The sequence below is a fragment of the Varanus komodoensis genome, unplaced genomic scaffold (assembly GCF_004798865.1).
Source record: "Varanus komodoensis strain SLA01 unplaced genomic scaffold, ASM479886v1 scaffold6_1, whole genome shotgun sequence".
NCBI classification, from domain to species: domain Eukaryota; kingdom Metazoa; phylum Chordata; class Lepidosauria; order Squamata; family Varanidae; genus Varanus; species Varanus komodoensis.
Window position 1 is genome coordinate 1778088 of NW_025336345.1, and position 18862 is coordinate 1796949.

Here is an 18862-nt window from a genome sequence, read left to right on the forward strand (position 1 = left end):
AATGTAAAATCATATTTTACTGCATTTTTTTCCCCTCATGACATGGCTCCAAGGGCCAATTAAAAAGCCTGGTCACAATTTCTCTGCAAAGTTATCAAAGTTATAAAGCCCAAGGGGCTGTTTGCATGTAGCACAGGTGCTAGACAGAAATTCTGGTTTGTGTGTGCAGGGCTTACAATTTCCACCAACAACCTACAAGTGCCACAAAGATGGTTACTGTGACATCCTAACCTGAACACTTGTATTTGTTGGCTGAACAATCCAAAGTTAACCTTTGGTTAATCCAATTCTGGAGGCTGCCACTGAAACAGAGTAACTTTGCTCAATTTTCAACCTTACCTTTATACTCTCTGGAAACTCTGCTAGTTTTTTATTTGCTTCCGTAAGTTGTTTCGTCAGATCTAACAAAGTAACAGGTTCTTTCACTTGTTCTTTACTGTGAAAAGGTAAGTTTAAGTGATTATATGTCCAAAAATACATTCAAATAGTCAACATTTCCTACTTGAATGCTATAGAAAGGGAGGATAAGAATTAAATACAGCATGCTTATAGTCTGTGCTTTAGGTCTGACAACTATATGGTATTAGGCATTTGTCCCTAATAAAGAGAACGTGAGAAGCAGTCCAGCTAAAAGGATGTTTAAAGCCAGACAGTGAAATCACTTGCACTCTTTAAAGCCTCCGTAGTGAGTATTAAGAGCTTCAGCTGTTCATTTGTCAGGGTAAGCAATGAAAGTGCACAACGAATATCCATTTCGTGTTCAAAAGTAGCTGAGCACAGGTCCATGACTAGCAAATGCAAACCCCAGTTTTTGTCTCGGCCTGGTCAAGAAATACTGAACATTGTTAAATCAATGCCACACGTACTATGAACACTCTGAATGGATCTAACCACCCATTCACCAAGGACAAGTGCCTTGGAGCTGTGGCAAGAAAGATGCCCAAAACTACACATACTGCTGTGTCCTTATTTTCCCATTATCTCTAGCTAGTTAGGCAAGAAGCAGCAGCTGCATGCCAATTGGGTGGCACCCAGCTTCCATCCCAGGAGGGATGCGATTCCCCCACCCTGCTGCCTGCTCTCATATCTGCTCAAAATCTTCTCCGGGTGCTAGTCCAGATTTCCAGGAGTGCAAGGGGGAGAAGGGAGGAGGAAGTTCCATTGCAGAACCAACAGCTGTGGATTTCACCCCACCAACTACCTAAATATGGGGGTGGGCCCCCTTACAAGGCACCAGTACTGTATGAGCTGCACTGGCTGCCACTGCACAGCTAAAGTTCTCACTGTGAAGCCTCAGAGTTACTTCAAGGATGGCCTTCTCCCATGCCAGCCTGCCTGCATCCTGAGGTCATCTCCAGATGTCCTCGTCACTTGCCCACCACAAGCAGTTAGGCTAATGAGTGTAAGGAAACCTGCTTTTTCAGTGGGAGGCCAGTATACCTAGGATCCGCTCCCAGGTGTCTGGTCAGGACTTCAGGAAAGCGCCGAAGACTGGCTTGGCTTGTTTGTCTTTCTGAAGGCAGTGGGCTGCAGGTTCTATTGGTGACAGCTGTTTCTATAGGTTTTAAATGGGATTGTATTTGCTTTACATTTGTGCTGCTTTACTATTGAACATCACCTTGACAGGATTCCTCCCTTAAAGGTGGCTTGAAGTAGTTTCAAATAAGAGTAAAAACTGCTTTGCCACTTCTTCATGTGCTCCTGCACATACAAATGTAGGGTGAATACAAATAGGGCTTTTTGTTTTGGTTTAGATTTTTTTTAAAAAATCCTTAATCAATAATAGCATTAATATTAAGTATGTTCATGTTAGAAGTTCTCTCTATACAGAATCAAGAGCTGTACCAAGTACAAAGAAGTATTCCTATGTAAAAGAAAAAAGCAATCTGTTTGTTTCTCAAATATGAATAGACCTTACACTGACCTATCAATTATGGACATTCAATTTGGTTTGTTACTTTTTTCCTGTGAAGGCACAAAGGACCCAAAGCAGAGTGAAACAGAAAGGAACATGTCTGAAAGAATGGAGAGAAGACAAAAATACAGGTTCGGATAGTCCCATGCTTAGCCTCACATACCAGAAAGAATGATGGGTTGTAACAAAGACTCTGTGGTCCAGTTCATACAAACAAGGCAACCCACACTCAAGAATATGTGTTGAGAACTAGGTGTTGTTGAACTGTGGGCTGTTGTGTTGTACGAACTCAGCCAAACTAACAAAACATGGTTTGTTAATGACAAACAACCCACAAAAAAAATCCTTAATATGTTGATGGATTTGAGCTGTGGATTCATACCCATAGTTCAACAACAACCCATACTCAAATCTTTAGTGTGGTTGTCATGTTGTATGAACCTAGCCCATATTTCTTATAGGAACTTTTTAAAGCAGTGATAGGAAATCTTTGATCTTCAAATGTTTTTGGATAAAGGTCCCATTAACTCCAGCAAGCTTGGCTGCTGGAAGGTGTTGGATTAAACCCCATCCCTTTTTAAAAGGAAAGCATGGAAGAGGTATAGAAGTGAAGAAACACAAGGCTTGGTTATAAAAATGAAACACCCTCTTTTTAGCTGTAAATTACCATGAATTTGTTCCACTATTTATTTATTTTTATTTATTTTTCGATTTATATCCTGCCTTTTTCCTACAAAGGGCTCAAGGCAGCTTACATCTCCTCCTCCATCTTATTCCCACAACAACAACCTGTGAGGTAGGTTGGGCTGAGAGTCTGTGACTGGCCCAAAGTCACCCAGTTGGCTCCATGGCTGAGCGGGGAGTAGAACCCAGATCATCTGAGTCCCAGTCCCACGCTCTTAACCACACTGGCTCCCATGTCTATTTATGAAAATGAAGGGGAAAGTCGACCTTCTTGATTTAAATGCAATTGATTGAATTAAACTCAGTTGTGTTAATCTGATTTAAAATCAACCTACCCTGGCTCCCAGACTAGAGTAAATGTTCCTGCCTGTAGTGGGAGGCTCACTCCAGTGCCTGCAATTTCTTTAACTGATCTTTTCTTTGGATTAGAAACGCTCCTTTGCTAACTAAGTGTCTGTAGTGTACATAAAGCTGCAATGCAGCAGCCCCTCAAAGAAGCATCTTTGTTTTCAGGGCTCCACAGAGCAGCAGTAACATGTAGACAAGGGCATGTGGCTTGGCCTGACTGCCTTGTGGTTCCCACTTCAGCAGCCTCACCTGGAGGACAAACATATACTGGAGCTTGTACATATAACTGTTGTGATGGCAATTCCCATCTTCCCTACTTCTTCAAGAATTTAAAATGTGATCATCCTATGTAAATATATTAAATAAATAAAATATAGTCAATGTGGAGCAGGGCTTCATGCAGCTTTCACACTACATGGTATGTTTTTTAATGGGATCCCATAGTCATCTCCAGTTATGATGGTGATCCATAATTATACTATCTACCCCAGCAAACAAGTTATCCATAACCACCCCAGCAAAACAAGGCTTACTTCTGACTCTGACTGATGAGGGATTCTGCCTCTGAATCCTGCTTGCTGTTGACACTTTGGTGGGAATTGCTTTTCTGGTGCTGACAGATCATGTCTGCCAAAGTCTCCTGAACTCGAGAGACATCCCTCTGTATACTCTGGATTGCAGCATGTTCTTCAGAGAGAAGCACTTTACAGCCCCTTAGTTTCATGTGTCGTTCCACTGGTAGGTCTGAGGTGCCTGCTGAATCAGTCTCTGAGAGAGGGTCACTAGCGTGCCCTTCGTAAACAGGATCTTCGGTGTCGACTTCGTCTGAAATGGCACGTGGGGCTGAGGAAGCTGTTGCAGCACTGCCCTGGCCAAGAGTGGATTGCTCAGGAGAGAAAGCTGGAATCAGAGAATCCACAGGTGGGTTCCACCAGAGATCGTATAGCTGTCCATAAGCCACAAAAGCTTCCAAGCTTTGGATAGTTGCTATGCTCTGTGAGTCTGTGCTGTCCAGCTTGTTTCTCAGAACATCACAGCCTGCCAAACAAAATAAACAAAATGTATAGAAAGTTCTCTGAACCTCTCTCCCTTCCCAATCAAGCTGTACATTGGGAAATAAAAAATTATGTCCTGAAGAAGTGAATTCACTGCTGGGAACTGCATCATTATGGGCTGTTCAGTTAAAGAAAAGGGAAAGAAATATCTGAGGCATGAGGTAATGTTTATAACATGGCTTCAGAATTCTTCTAAACAGTTCCCTGATTATTCATGATCCGCATTTACAACAAGAATTATGTCAGTGGTCTTCTACCTTTTAATCAACCAATCCATCTTATTTAATCAATTTAAATAAAATCACACATGAACAGGAACCTTTTGGAAAGATCCTGAAGTATAAAGGAGACAAAATTATTTATGTTAAAAAAATAGGTGTCACTGATTTTCCGAAGGAAAAAAACCTTTAAGTGTTGTTTTCACTATTATGTGAAGACAAGACAAACAATACAGCTTCGACAAATAATTACATACGAGTGCTCCACAGCTGGTTAATAAGCTCAAGCTTTTGTTTATTCAAATGCGCCAATCCAACAGACTGGGGCTGCACTCATAGACACAACCAGGCAGTAAGCACCACTAAGCATAAGTACAACTTGCTTCTGAGCAGGCATGTACAGGATAGCACTGCACAGCTTGCAAACTTGCTTCAAACTTAACTGGCTGATATCACCGTGTGATAAGCTGACCGCAGTTGGGAAAATGGATCTCTCAAGGGACAATCCCTGGCACAAGAGCACAGGGTTCCAAGAACGCAGTTGCTCCAGAATTACAAAATTTAACTTTACGCAGACAAATATAATATACTACACCCTGGAAAGGGGAAAATTACAGAAATTTTTAGAACATAAAATTGGTGGTGGGCTGCATTTTAAAGCCTTCCCAGCAAGCCACACAGTGAGGTGATTTGGGAGCAGAGGTGTGCAGCCTGGAGGGCTGGCGTGTGTGCGAACGTTCTCTGCTGCTCTGTTTTGCTTCAGTGGTGCAAGTTAACATTTGTTTTGGTCAAAGATGTTTCTCTTGCCGGGGGTGCTTTGCCTCTTCTCAGAGCACCGCCAGGGCATCTTCTGGAATGTGTTAATTGTATTCTCTGGGGGAAATTATGTGATCTGGCATGAGTGGCAGAGACTGCATGTCCTACTGGCACTAGATTTTTCTCTGAGTGTCCCCCATTTGCCATCTGTGAAATGGGAGCAACTTTGGAGTGCCTGTGCCTGGGTCAATCGCGGTCTTCCTTGGGACACAGCCAAGCAGGAGGTGGCAGCAGTGGTGGCAGCAGCCTTGGAGGTGTGTGGCTGCACTTTCTTCCTCTACCCTTACGCAGTTGCACCGAAAGTCTTTCTGAGTAGCCTCTTTGAATAAACAGATCATCCAGGCTGCTTGCCAAAAATCTGTACTAGAGGTGTTCTAGCAAAATAGGTTATTAGGACACATGCCTGCCCTGAAAAGCACAAAAACAATGTGCCTCCATGCAGAGGGCTATGGAGCAGTTCTCAGGGGAAAGAAGCATCTGCAGGCCAGTAGGAACGTACCTAAGATTTGGCAATAAACTGTCCTCTGCTGCCACCTGGTGGCCTGTGGCAATTTGCACCTTGGCCCTGCATAGTATTATGGTGCTGTGAGAAAGCAGAGAAAGGCACTGAATCCCACCAGACTTGCGTTCTATCACTGAGGGAATCTTCCCATCCGGCAAGCCAGAGAGAGATCCTGCACTGCTTGGCAGCAACATTCTCATGGTTTTCAGGCTCCAATTCAGAGCTATTGGAGCTGACTTCAAGGTAGGAAAGCAGGGGACGAACAGGGGGGCAGTTTCTTTTGAGGAGGGATCCAGAACAAAAAGGGTAAGTAACTGAATAAAAACGACACTGAAAATATAGGCCAGGAAAAATGTCTTTCCTGAAAGATTTATTTTGTCTGACTTCTGAACTAGGTAGGGAAGAAGGAAAAGTGATTTAATGCATCAAATGTACCTCTTGAGCTGAGAGTCAGAGTAAAACCTGGGCTGGATACCTTGCCCTGACAGGATAAAAAGCTTCACATTCTCTCCACTTGCATATGAAGACTGCAGAGTCACTGTGTCTACAGCATTACTCAAGTGACAAAGATCTCCCAACATCCGCCATTCAAGAGAAAGAACACCGAGTTCATTCAATGGAGACAGTGACTTGGCTGACAGTGGTTGAAATCCAAGGAAAGTGAAAAAAAAATCCAAGAAAGTCACCAGATCACTTTCCCCAGTACAGTTTTCTGAGGGGGTGGGATGGAGTCAGTACATATTGGAGATCTAATCTTTTTCCATCTATCTATGCAAGGACTGTAAGGCTTTACCTGCAGGTAGGAGGAGGTTGCAGACTTCTTGCATGAGGCGGAAGTTCCCAGCATCACAGCTACGAGTCACAGCTCCAAGCAGGGCTCTCCCAGCCTCTACCCAGGAGGCTGCCTGGAGGCTCAGAACTGCCAGGGTCAGTTCATGAGAAATATGGAACAGAAGCTGGGGAAAGAAAGGAGAAGAATACAGTTTTCTTTATGCAGTTTCGTAAGAAAAGAGAACAAACATCTGAGACTAGGTACCAACCACCATCTTCTGAAGGACAGCAGGAAGTGGCCCACTGTCAACAGCAGGACGGGCAGCTTCCTGTACGCACGTCCCCATAAATTACTTTGACACCCTATTCTTTCATCCTGTCTCCCTGTTCAGCAGCCCCACAGAGCTCACGAACAAATTACCTGCCTGGGATGAGTATTGCTAGTCGCAGGAGGATACTCCAGAGCTCTCAGCTGCTCAAACAGGGTTTGTGACTGTTCAGCAGTATTCACACCGAATATGCTCTGCCATACACTGATCACCATCTCTACAAAAGACCTGTCTTGCTCCACTGCCCAGTTGTGGTAGCAAGGTGCAGATGGGCTTCGATTTTCCACCAGGTTCCGTTCACTAAGACTCTTGTGAAGCAACTCATTGAGGCAGAACACCAATCTCTGCCCCTAGGAATGAACAAGACAGCAAAGCAAAGGTAAGTTTTAACAAACCACACAATGAAAACCAACCCAGATTAAGAAAGTTTATCCCTCCTAGCACTGGACACGATGCATTCAGATGTGTTTCAATGGCTGAAAGGATTAAATGTGAGGTTGAAAACTAAAAAAGTAAGAGCCTTGGGACAGACAGGCAGAAAGAAAAAGTAATAAAAAACTCAACTATCCAAAACAGTGCTTTCTGCTTGTTCAAGAAATAGTAAGATACTCCACAGGCGCAGGGTGGATTGCTTTAAATTAGGATTTACATCACAAGAAAAGCGACTAAAAGATATCATCAGTTTAAATCAAGTTTCCAACTGAACAGGCAAGCATGTCTGGCTCTCTCTCTCTCGCCAAACAAATACTTATATGAAGAATAAGTGCTTAGAACAACCCAGAGGCAAGTGGTAACAGTTGGCAGGACAATGCTGCGTTTGATACAGAAAGTGGGTGTCCATGCTAGATGACAGTATTGCTGACTCAGCTGCCCTGAGACTGGAGAGCAGACAGGAAGCATAGTTAGCCTTTCTGTCAGGGGATTAGGCATGACTGGGAGGCTGTACAGCTGGCTTCCCAAGAGTAACATCAAGCCACAGAAGAGACTGGTCCAGCCCACCCACTGGCCACAGAGGGAGTTTCTGCACAGAGCTCACTTCTTCCCGCTGGCCAGAAAGGTGCAGCTCCACCTGCCTCCTGCCGTGGGACTGGAGAAGGAAAGGGGAAGAATGTTCTTCCCGCAACCATCAGCCAAACAGCCGCAGGCAAGAACACCTGGAAGGAAAGGCCAGCCTGGCTCCGTTATAACTCCTCACCTTGTTCTGGCCTTGAAAAATTAATCTCCCTCCTCTTCTTTCTTTCTCTGCTCCCCTTCCCATGTGCATCTTGACATTTTAAAGTTAAACGACAGGACTTTTTTCTTTTATGAAGTGCTTTGGAAAACAATAATTGCCTGAATAAATAATTATTCTAAGTAATAATGTATAACAACATTGCATCACAAATACAATGCATGACTCTGAGTGATATTTACAATGCCTGCCTCCAAAAGTCATGCACTCCTTTTGAAGCAAAATAATTTCTACTCAGCATGCTTGGTAGAGGGTCATGGATTCTGTTTTAAGAAATGAGTGTGGACTTCAATGTGTTTTCCATTACTACCTCCAGATAGCATTTTAATCAGCTTATTTCCTGAAAGGACACAGCACATATTAAATACTCAATTAAAAACAGTAATATTCTCCCCAAGCAGGAGAATATTATAGCCCAAGTTATCTCTTTGGGCTATAAGTCCAAGCAGAATTTCTAAGTGTAAGCAGCCCCTCTCTCCAAACAAACTTGCTTAGAGGGTGCAAGGGATGTGTAAGAGATATATTTGTAGCTAGATGTTTCCGTAACTTATAATAATTTCAAAATAACAATCATAATTATGGCGACAATGATTCCTACTGACCAGCAAACTTTCCTGCTGCTGGAGGACCTCTTGTGCCCCAATCCAGTTTTTGGAAGACAAAAATTCCTGGGCGCATCGGAAGGAGAACGTCACTGACAGGTCCTTCTCGCCAGCAATCAGAGCCAGCTCAGCGGCAGTCTTGAGGGACGTGGCATCTCCCTTTTTCGCCAGCACTTTGGCGGCATCATAGGGAGAGGCCGCACCCAGGTAACTGAAAAGGAACCATCAACACGAAGAGGGTCACCTTGGCTTGAAGGAAATCCTCAGTTCACCAACAGACATGGCTAGTTCAATACACTTTTCAAGGCCTTTAGTCCCTTTTGCTCTACTGATCCTCTCCAAAGGTCTTGCTTTTACATCAAAGCAGGGTGGGATTGTTTTTTTTGGGGGGGGGGGCAGGTATAGCCTGACTCAAGGAGAAAGCATGTCATGTTTGGCTAATAAACAGGTTTAAGAGGTCATTGCAGAAGAAGGGCGGGGTATGGTTAGGACCTGCCCCCTCTTCTGGTTTTCCCCCGAGCTGGAAGTTACCAGGTGGTGACATCAACCAGCCCTCAGGCTTGGTGCTGCTGCTGTTGAATGCCAGGTCAGTCCAAAATAAAGCATCCCTCATCCATTATTCAATCTTGGATAAGGGGGCCAGCTGGCACGTATCACAGAGACCTGGGTAGGAGAAGCAGGGGCAAGGGCTCACCCAGCTCTGCCCACTTGGGTATCTGGTGCAGCATCCTACTCACCTAGAGGGAAGGGGCATGGCCTTAATTTACAGAGATCCAATCTCCCTCACAAGGCTTCCTGCCCTTCAAGGACTGGTCTCAAGTGTTTGTACCCGGCGTTGTGTGACCGAGACAGACTGGGGATTCTGTGGGTGTACTGGGCACCCTTCTGCTCAACGGAATCCCTGCCCGAGTTGACAAGATGATGATGATGATGATGATGATTATAACATTTCTATGCCGCCCCTTGCCGAAACCTCGGGGCGGCTTACAACATGATAAAATACATTGAAATACAATAGTACACAATAAATTACCATTAAATACAAAAATACAAAAAATACATTGATTTACAAATATAAAATTAAAATTATCAGTATAAAATAAAAATATAGGAGGAGAAAGAGAAGGAAGAAGAAGTTGCCCTGGCCAGATCATATGTTTTAACAATTGAAATGATGTTTAAATAAAAAGGTCTTTACCTGGCGCCGAAAAACCAGTAACGACGGTGCCAGGCGGACCTCTTTGGGGAGTGAATTCCATAGGTTGGGCGCCACCGCAGAGAAAGCCCTCCTCCGGGTACTTACTCTCCTAATTTCTTTCATGGAGGGTTCCCGGAGAAGGGACTCTCCCGCAGATCTCAAAGGGCGGTCGGGCATATACGGACGTAAGCGCTCGTTCAGGTAGCCAGGACCCAAGCCGTTTAGGGCTTTGTAGGTCATAATCAACACCTTGAATTGGGCCCGGGCTTCAATGGGAAGCCAGTGAAGCTGATGGAGGACTGGAGTCATGTGAGCATAACGCCCCGTCCCCGTCAGCAACCTGGCAGCTCTATTTTGCACCAATTGAAGTGTTCGGACTGTCTTCAGGGGAAGCCCCACGTAAAGCGCGTTACAGAAGTCTAGGCGGGAAGTCACCAGCGCGTGTGTCACCGTCGCCAGGCAGTCGTACTCCAGGTAGGGGCGCAGCTGATTAATCAGCCGAAGCTGAAGGAAGGCGTTCCTCGCTACCGCTGTCACCTGAGCTTCCAAAGAAAGCTCTGGGTCGAGGAGTACTCCTAAGCTGCGGACCTTATCCCTAAGAGGGAGTGTTGCACCATTCAGGACCAGGTCAAATCCACCCTCTCCGAAACCCGATCCGCCAACCAACAGGACCTCCGTCTTGTCTAGGTTGAGTTTCAGTTTATTGGCCCTCATCCATTCCCTTACCTCGGCCAATTACCAGTTCAGCACAGCCACTGCCTCACCTGGATTAGTGAAGAACGAGAGGTAAAGCTGGGTATCATCAGCGTATTGATGATTCCGCAGCCCACACCTCCTGATGACCTCTCCCAGCGGTTTCATATAGATGTTAAATAGCAGAGGGGATAGAATGGAGCCCTGTGGTACCCCATGGCATAGCTGCCATGACGTAGAGACATGGTCCCCCAGCACTACCTTCTGGAATCGACTGTTGAGATAGGACCGGAACCACTGCAAAGCAGTGCCTCCAAACCCCAATCCCGCAAGTCTATCCAGAAGGATACCATGGTCGATGGTATCGAAAGCCGCTGAGAGGTCCAGAAGAACCAACAGGGATGTACTCCCCCTGTCCTTCTCCCTGCACAGGTCGTCGTACAGGGCGACCAAGGCAGATTCAGTACTGTACCCGGGTCTGAAGCCGGACTGAAAAGGATCCTCTCGGTCCTGTTGTTGAAGACCCCCGGGATGTTGGTTTCGGGGGACTTCCATGCCGAGGCTGTTCTAACAGGGGCAGCTCAGGACTTCATGGCCGCCATGACAATCATGGGGCTGTTTCAACATGTCACTGGCCCAACACATGAAGGAGGTCACACTCTGGACCTGGTCTTTTCGACGGGGCAGTAAGATGGTGATCTGGAAGTGAGAGATCTGACGTTAACACCTCTCACTGAAAGCAGAACTTTTCACTGGAACCAGTACCATTTGGCTGCCATGGAATAATGGCCGTCTTTCTCCAACACTGCAGCCCAGCTGGTGTACAGGTCTTTCAGCACTGGATCTTCAGGACGCAACCTAGCCTTGGCCACCACAATGGCTTCCCTGAAATAAAATGAGAAAAGACAATCCATACTCTTTCAAGTGCATAAATGAAGATATTTGAGAATACTTCTGTTACATCCTTATGCTAGAGTAAGAATGTTTGAGACCCTTCTCTGTCAATCAACATTTCAAATGTATGCTATGCAAAGGTGCTGTATATTTACTTTTGGAGTACTTCTGCTAGGGATTTATTTAGAATGTTATTTTCCAACTTTCCAAAATAATCTCCTTGTTTTATAGATGAGGTTGGTCAGCTTTATGCAACTGGAAAATTTACTACAGCACAACATATGCATCCAGAAATACACTATCCAGAAAATATCCAGAAAGACAAATGTGAAAAGAAAGATGGAATTTCTGATATCAGCATGCACACCCCTCTTCACATGACTAATTGAGACTGCACAAGACATTAGCAACATACTAAAAAAAATCTCAGGCCGGTATCAACACAGAGGTAGCCTTTGATCACCACCCCGGCTGCTTTGATATTCTGATTCTGCAATTCCCGACCACTTCACGTGTAAGCAGAGAAGCAGTTCCTAGACTTCCCTGAGACCCACCCATAGGATTTTCATCTAGCTACATTGAGAAAAACAGTGAGAAATGACCTGAAAAAATTATGTGATTTCAACAGTTCCACAGCTTCGTACACTTTATGGAGAGAAAGAAGATAGGAGGCCGCCTTGACATACTGTTCTTGAAAACACAGCTGCTTTGCAAAGGCTTCTACTGTCCACGCCCAGGCTTGATAGCCAGCTAAAAATAAGGAGAAATTAACAATAAATAATGCACAACAAGAACGCACTGATTAAACAGTAAGAGACCCATGGAAAACCATTCTCATCCACCAACCATTCCCATCCCCAAAGGAGCAAGGGATTCTTAATTATTAAGGTGCGGGAAGTACTTTAGAATTATTGCAGAGGTGCAAAAGGCATCCATTTCCAAAAATAATCCAGCAAGTTCATCACTGAACCAAAGGTTTGAGCCCAGCTCTCCTAATCCCAAGAAAACCATCCACTAGACCAGTTGTGTAACCAGCTATTACTATGCCTAAATTCAGCTCATTTCAGAACCAAGTAGTGGAATGTATGGATACGAGGCCTACCCATTGGCGAGAAAGCCACCAACTGGTCTGTTAGCTCTCCCCTTTCTGCAGCTGACTGGAGAGCACCTTTCAGGTCTCCTTTCCACACCATGAGCTGCTGAAATAACTCTGGGTGTCCATTCTCTAAGTGGCCTTTTCCTGTTGGGGAAAAAAAAAGATGCTGCTTGGTTTACTGAAAGTATTAAGCGCAGTATTTTTGAGCAATATGTACAAGAGAACAAGAACAAAATTAAAATGGAAAACTACATTCAGAATCTAGCAACACATGATCCTTTGTTTAATACTATTGACTTAGAGCAATTGTACATGATATGTTGCCAATTTGCTATGCAAATATAATTTTAACAGTTACCATTTCCAGATTTCCCTGGCAACACATGCTATGTATCAAACCAACTACTATTTACATTCTGTAGTTGGCATGTACACTGGGTGCATTTGACATACATTCAATACTGAACTGTGTTCATAATGGAGCTACCCTGGAAACTATCCAGAATTCAAGATTATGGGTGTCTGGCTTCAAAGACTGGGATTGCTGACAAATATTCACTGGCACTTCAAGGACTACCTCAGATTTTTACTGAATCCTAGATACTGATCAGAACAATGTCTTGATTTGTATCGATAAAGTCCTTAACAGTAGGGGGGTGCCACTTATTTGAGACAGCCTCCTATCCTAGAAGATTCCAAAAGCTAGAGAGACTTCCTTGTTTCCTTTTAAGGTGACTTTGAGGTTTTGTTAGAAGCTGTATCTCATAACTTAAGGTGCAACCTTATGCATGTTTAAAAAAATGCAAGTCCTACAACTGACTGGATGAAGAATGTCCAGGGTTGTAAGACTTTTTTCCCTTTCTAAAGACCCACAGAACTGCACCTTTAATGTGTCTTTACAGCCACACAGATATAGCAATGCATTTCTTTTGACCTGAAAGCACGTGATAAACCTGATTTAAGGCTCAAGGGCTAACCTTCTGCTTCCATCATCTTGTATAGGGCTGGCCTATCTGTGAAGAGCCCCAAATGCATAAGGTCCCTTGAATGAGGGGATAAATCTTCATTCAGTTCTGCAAAGAAGATTGGAAAAAAATTATCCTAAACATATTTATGATCCTTCTAACGAAGACAAAGATCTTCAAAAATATTTTACCATTCCTGTTTACTTTCAAAGTCCTTTGAGTTACAAAAAAATGTGAAAAGCTTGCCATCTAAAATGATACTTACCTGAAAGAGCAGTACATTAATACAAGCCCATGCCCAATGCTGCCACTCTTATAGGGAGTCCTACATACACCTTTTCCATGCACTGAATCTAAAGTCCTGTCCTTTCCAAGAAGGGTTGTATTTAATCGTTACTGCAACATTCCATCTTTACATGTATTGTCCTAGTTTGTGCCATTAAAGACCTTTTGTCTCATTGTAGGCCTACTTTACACTGCCGACTTTATTAAAAAAATAATCAAGATTTAGTCTTTAGCTTAAAGGTAAACATGGAACCCAAGATAGAATTCATTCCTCTTTAGTGTTTGCTCTTACAGTTGTTTCACTAATTACGCTAAAAATATGCCTTTCTGGCAGATGGCAGGGCAGATGGCAGTCAGAAGTCCAAAACATGGTTGAGAAGGGCTGATTTAGAATGTTCGGGAATGTTCCAGAGATGATCTGTGCAGACCTTCCTATGCACTTCCACATAGGAAGTGCATAAGAGCCTGTCCTATTTGAACAAGCTCTTAATGACCATGTACGCCATCACAGCACATCTCCTCTGGGTTCCCAAGTTTCCAATTACGTCAACATCCCAGCTTTAACACATGTTAACATGGTCTGTGACGTGACATAAGCACATTCCAGATATGTTTAATTGAACCCGCCTGTATGCCAGTGCTACAAAACACAGGGAAAGAATAGCCACCACTACAGTCTTTTCTGACCAACCTTCTGAATGTAAGAAAGTTGCCAGTCTCAAGCAGTCCTGGTGCAGCTCCTCCTTTGACCTGTGGTCCATAGCTGTGCTGAGAGGTAAGATAGAGCGAGGCTTCTTTCTTTTCACAGAAGTATCTGAACCTGTAGAGAGAGTTGCCATAATCGCATACTAGGCCACTGCTGGCGATTTCTATCCGCAAGCTTCAAGAAATCAATTTTCAAAGCAGGTTGTTAAAATAAACTCAGAATAAAAACTTAGCCTCAAATCATACTGCATATAAAGTCAGATGCCATCACTTCAGAATCAGAAGGTAGAATATTCATGCAAGACTCTCTAGATTAGTGGGGACGCTTAAGGGCACAATCCTGTGGCAGCCCCTGGACTGGCAGGCTTATCCTATCTATGCAAGCCAGGAGGCATGGCAGAGGCTCTCTTCACCTCCCCATCCCTCCATCAGAAGGGCTTTCTGGCCCTCAGAGCAGAGGCAGTGCTTTCCAAATGCAGGGAAGAGTTTGGACTGGTGCCCCAATTTCCAGCTCCAAACTCAGTGCTGTCCCCAAACATAGCTAATAGTAAAGGACAAAACCAAACCCCAGCCAATTAGGAAAACAGGGTAGAGAACAACAAAATCCTTACTGCTCCTGGGTCACCAATACATCTAAATCTAGAACACAGGCTATCATTTTGATACCCTATGTCAAAACAAGAGCCAGCTGTTTGTTTTTGTAGTTTAACCACCTCTTGCGCGTTCAACTGATTGATGTTCTATACTATTCTAGTTCATTAATATGATTAACTTCATTAATTTCTCTGCACACCATTCATTTGGATAAAGATGGTTTACAAATATTTTACATAAATAAAAATAAACAAGTCATGCTCATTAGAAAATGGTGGCTGGAGCATTTTATATGACCTCATAAAATATGACTATAGAATTAGATGTTATGTTGGCTCTCATCTCTAATTTGTAGGTCACAATCTTGCCCAAGTTAAGCATTTTCATGCACTTAAATAACTTCCACTGAAATTAATGGAGCTTGAAAAAGGTTACATTTGGCAGGATTGTGGAGTTATGTCTGCACACCTACCTGGTCTTCTTGTCTATGTTTTCTTAAGTTACAGAGCATCTCAGATGTACTAAAACTGAATTAGTTTTATCAGAAGAAGCCATTTCATTTTAGAGCTAAAAAGGATTAGCTTGTTTATATTCTATTTAACTGACCTACATATGCTACATTGCATTCACACCAACCTGGTTTTATCTGATCCTTCCTCACCACTGGGGTTTTGGAAATCATGGAAGATTTTGGAACATCCGAACCACCAGAAGGTAAAAGATCTGCAGACAAGTCTTTGTGAACTGCAGTGAAGAAAAGATCAGTCTTTTCATAATGCCTGAAACAACTGTCTCTACATGCTACAGACCGAAACAGCCAGCTGTACAAAAAGTCAGAATAAAAGGATGGGTAAAAATAGCACTGATGCTCCCCTGCTTCTCACTGACTATTGGACATTTTGCTATCTCTGGTTTTCAAGGCTTGTTCAAAACAGGTGAATTATACGAGCACCAAGAAAAAGCCAGCTTCTCAGTGACTCACCGAAAGAGTCTGTCTGGTTTCGGAAGCAGCAAAGAACGTGCAGCAATATAAACCCACCTTGCTGCTCCACATAAAACTCAGGGCTTGGCTTCCAAAGCATGCACACTGCTCTGACACTTAATGAAATTTAAAGCTAAATAGGTTCTACTTTGGCTGAAGGTAAGGCAGTCTAAAAAGGAACAATATGACAGCAAGGCAGGCATTATTCATAGCTATTTTAAACTTTCCAAACAGGAAAACAGTGTTCTTCAGACCAGTAAAGACACCGCCATGCCTGTTCGTACATTTACAGACTAGAGTGAGCTTTTGCTTCCTTAGTCAAAAATTGGACAGTGCTTTGGGAAAACAAAGAAACCAGGGATTTCCTAATTACCTTCCACACAAATCCGTTCAACTGTCTCCTGCTCCTGTTGCTCCTTTTCTCCCTCTTGGTCTGACATTCCGTTCTCCTCCAGCAGAGTCTCTTTTGCATTCTCACCACCGTTCAGCCAATCATTCACATCCTGTGTTGAAGGCAACTTCCCCGATGGTTTCTTTTTTTTCTTGGCTTTCGGCTTCATTTGAGTGTTTCTCTTTTTCTCTAACTCAATGCTCTTTTTACCTACTAAACACAGAAATGTTTTGAAAAGTGACTTGTTTTTAAAGTAAACTTGGAGAATTATGCAAATAATTTTTAAAACAGCAACTCCTGATGTATCAGTATGAGAGATGGGTTATCAAGTCATGGTAAATAAATTTCTTGCCTTATTTAGGGCATTTCCCTGAGAGGAATGCAAAGAGAACATGATATCCTTTTCCTTGGTTCTCATGATCCAGAGGAGGAATGAACTCCCTCATATTCACTATACATCAGGAGGCCTGAATTTCTGCTAACTTAGGGAAGGTAACTAGGACAACGATGTCATGGAGAAATATTTAGGGTTTGCCACATTTCATTATGTCACAGCAGCCTGGAATTGAAATGGACTGAACTGACACTGTACCACTTGACATACACAAGATACTAAGAGGCAACACAACCTAATTGCTGTTGATTGTGTAAGTATTTACCTCCCTGAGTCAATACTCAAAAGAAGCAAGCACAAATGCAAGTCTCCTTGGGTAAGTCTGTCAGTTTCACACCTGGACCCTGCAGTGCTTGCCCATTCTCCATGATGACTGCTCCAGCTCTGTCAAACTGGGGAAGGATGTTGGGTAACAGCCTTCAGTGCTTGCCACAGATTCTAAATCTGATTGAGATCTGGGCTAGGGATATGGGAGGAATCTGTTCTGGGGTGGGAATCCACAGGGTTCCCTGGACTCGGTTCCCTGGGCTCTGGGTAGCTCTGCTGGAGTTGGGAGCCCAAGTGCCTGGCCAGTGTCCACCCAGTGCTTGCCAAGAACTGAACCTGCCGTGCAACTGGCATCTGCATCGCATGCAGCGGCCTTTACTTTTGCTGCACATGACGCAACCCATGATGCAGAAGGTTGCTGGTTGTTCCTTGAGTGTTCACAGACTTCCTCTCAGCACAGCTCAGCTCACTTTCTAAGACAGGGCCAAGCACAAGGGAAAGTCTGTGAATACAGGAGGGCAGATTCCATGCAGTTTCATAGCGATCCTAGCCTGAAATTTGGACCATTCTAAGTCATTCAGAGTCTTCTTTTTCAACCAACCCAGTCTTACTTTGGTTGTGCATTTCGGGTTATTGTTCTCCTGAAAAGTGAACCTCAAATCCCTTGGGGAGTGAAACGGGTTTTCATTTAACAATGCCTTTTACTTGGCTCCACCCATCCTGATTTAAATTCCAACCAATTATCCAGTCCCTCCCAAGGAAAAGCCTCCCCACAGTATGATGTTGCCACCCTAATGCTTCACCACGGGGATGATTTCTCAGGGCAATGAATGCTGCTGGCTTTGCACCACGTGGATATTTTGCAACAAAGTCTGACAGGTCAATTTGGGACTCATCAAACTAGAGAATCTTTTCCCATGTCGACTCTCTTTCTCACATGCCCTTCTGCAAACTCCAAATGGGTCTTGGTATAGGTTCATCTCAGCCATCTTTCTACTTGCCACTCTTCCATACAGCCCAGTTTTGCAGAATGCCCCGGTGGCAGTTGGGTCAGAGAGTGTTCTCCCATCTTAGCTGAGCTCCTCCAGGAAACCTACCATTGGTCTCTTGGTTGTGCCTGTGACTGATGAGCTCCCTACCTAATCACTGAGTTTTGGGGGGCAGCCCTCTCTAGGCAGAGTTGGAGTTCAGCAATACTTTTTCTATTTTGTAATAATGGAATTTATGGTGCTCTGGGAGATGTTCAGTTTGGGATTTTTAAAAAATATAATCCAACCTGATTGGTGCTTCTGCACAACTTTATCCTGGAGTTGCTTTGGCACCTGCTTGGTTTCAATGATGTTGTTTGGTCACATGTGTTCTCCACAGACTCATACGGCATTGAAATTGTACATAGGTGGCCTCTATTCAACTACAGTATGTAACTTCACAACCCAGTTATCAGGATCTGAAGCCTTGGCACAGCTCCCACAGGTGATGACCAGGAGCAGACCTGTAAGTATTACCTGTGCAATCACGTGGCACAGCTAGGAGTGCTGGAAGGCTCTATGAACGGCTTCCCCCTGCTGCAGAGCTCTGCCACAACAGCATGGCCTTCATGGTGGCCACTGTGTTTCTGAACCTGCCTCAACTCCTCCTTCCCCCCAGTTCTACTCTTGCTTTGGTCTGATCCTGCCTTTCCAGGTACACGATCCTGGCCTGCTCCTGACTTTGCCTTTGCATCTGTCTCTGCCATACTTTGACAGTATGTGACCCTTACTTGTTCCTAGCTCTGCCTTCACCTTTGGGCCTGCCATACCTTGCTGGATATCTGATCCTTGTTTGTTCCAGACGCTGTCTTTACCTCTGGCCCTACTGAATCAAGGCCAAGACCTCCATCACTCCTGATGCTCTATTCATAGCCACCTGCTGCCTACATCCCAAACCT

General features: G+C 44.0%; 1 protein-coding gene across 3 annotated transcripts in view; it reads right to left on the minus strand.

The window, feature by feature from the left end:
* GEMIN5 (gem nuclear organelle associated protein 5) overlaps positions 1-18862 on the minus strand; it is a 46016-nt gene that overhangs the window by 713 nt on the left and 26441 nt on the right. For 2 of the 3 annotated variants that reach the window (XM_044451028.1, XM_044451026.1), the window contains exons 16-27: positions 16257-16487; positions 15538-15645; positions 14294-14422; positions 13330-13425; positions 12359-12496; positions 11859-12006; positions 11128-11247; positions 8472-8682; positions 6731-6988; positions 6332-6494; positions 3481-3985; positions 340-436 (exon numbers count right to left, since the gene is read on the minus strand). In XM_044451028.1, coding sequence (XP_044306963.1) covers positions 340-436; positions 3481-3985; positions 6332-6494; positions 6731-6988; positions 8472-8682; positions 11128-11247; positions 11859-12006; positions 12359-12496; positions 13330-13425; positions 14294-14422; positions 15538-15645; positions 16257-16487 — 2204 coding nt within the window. The remainder of the gene's footprint in view (positions 1-339; positions 437-3480; positions 3986-6331; positions 6495-6730; positions 6989-8471; positions 8683-11127; positions 11248-11858; positions 12007-12358; positions 12497-13329; positions 13426-14293; positions 14423-15537; positions 15646-16256; positions 16488-18862) is intronic. The other variant, XM_044451027.1, reaches the window with a different exon arrangement.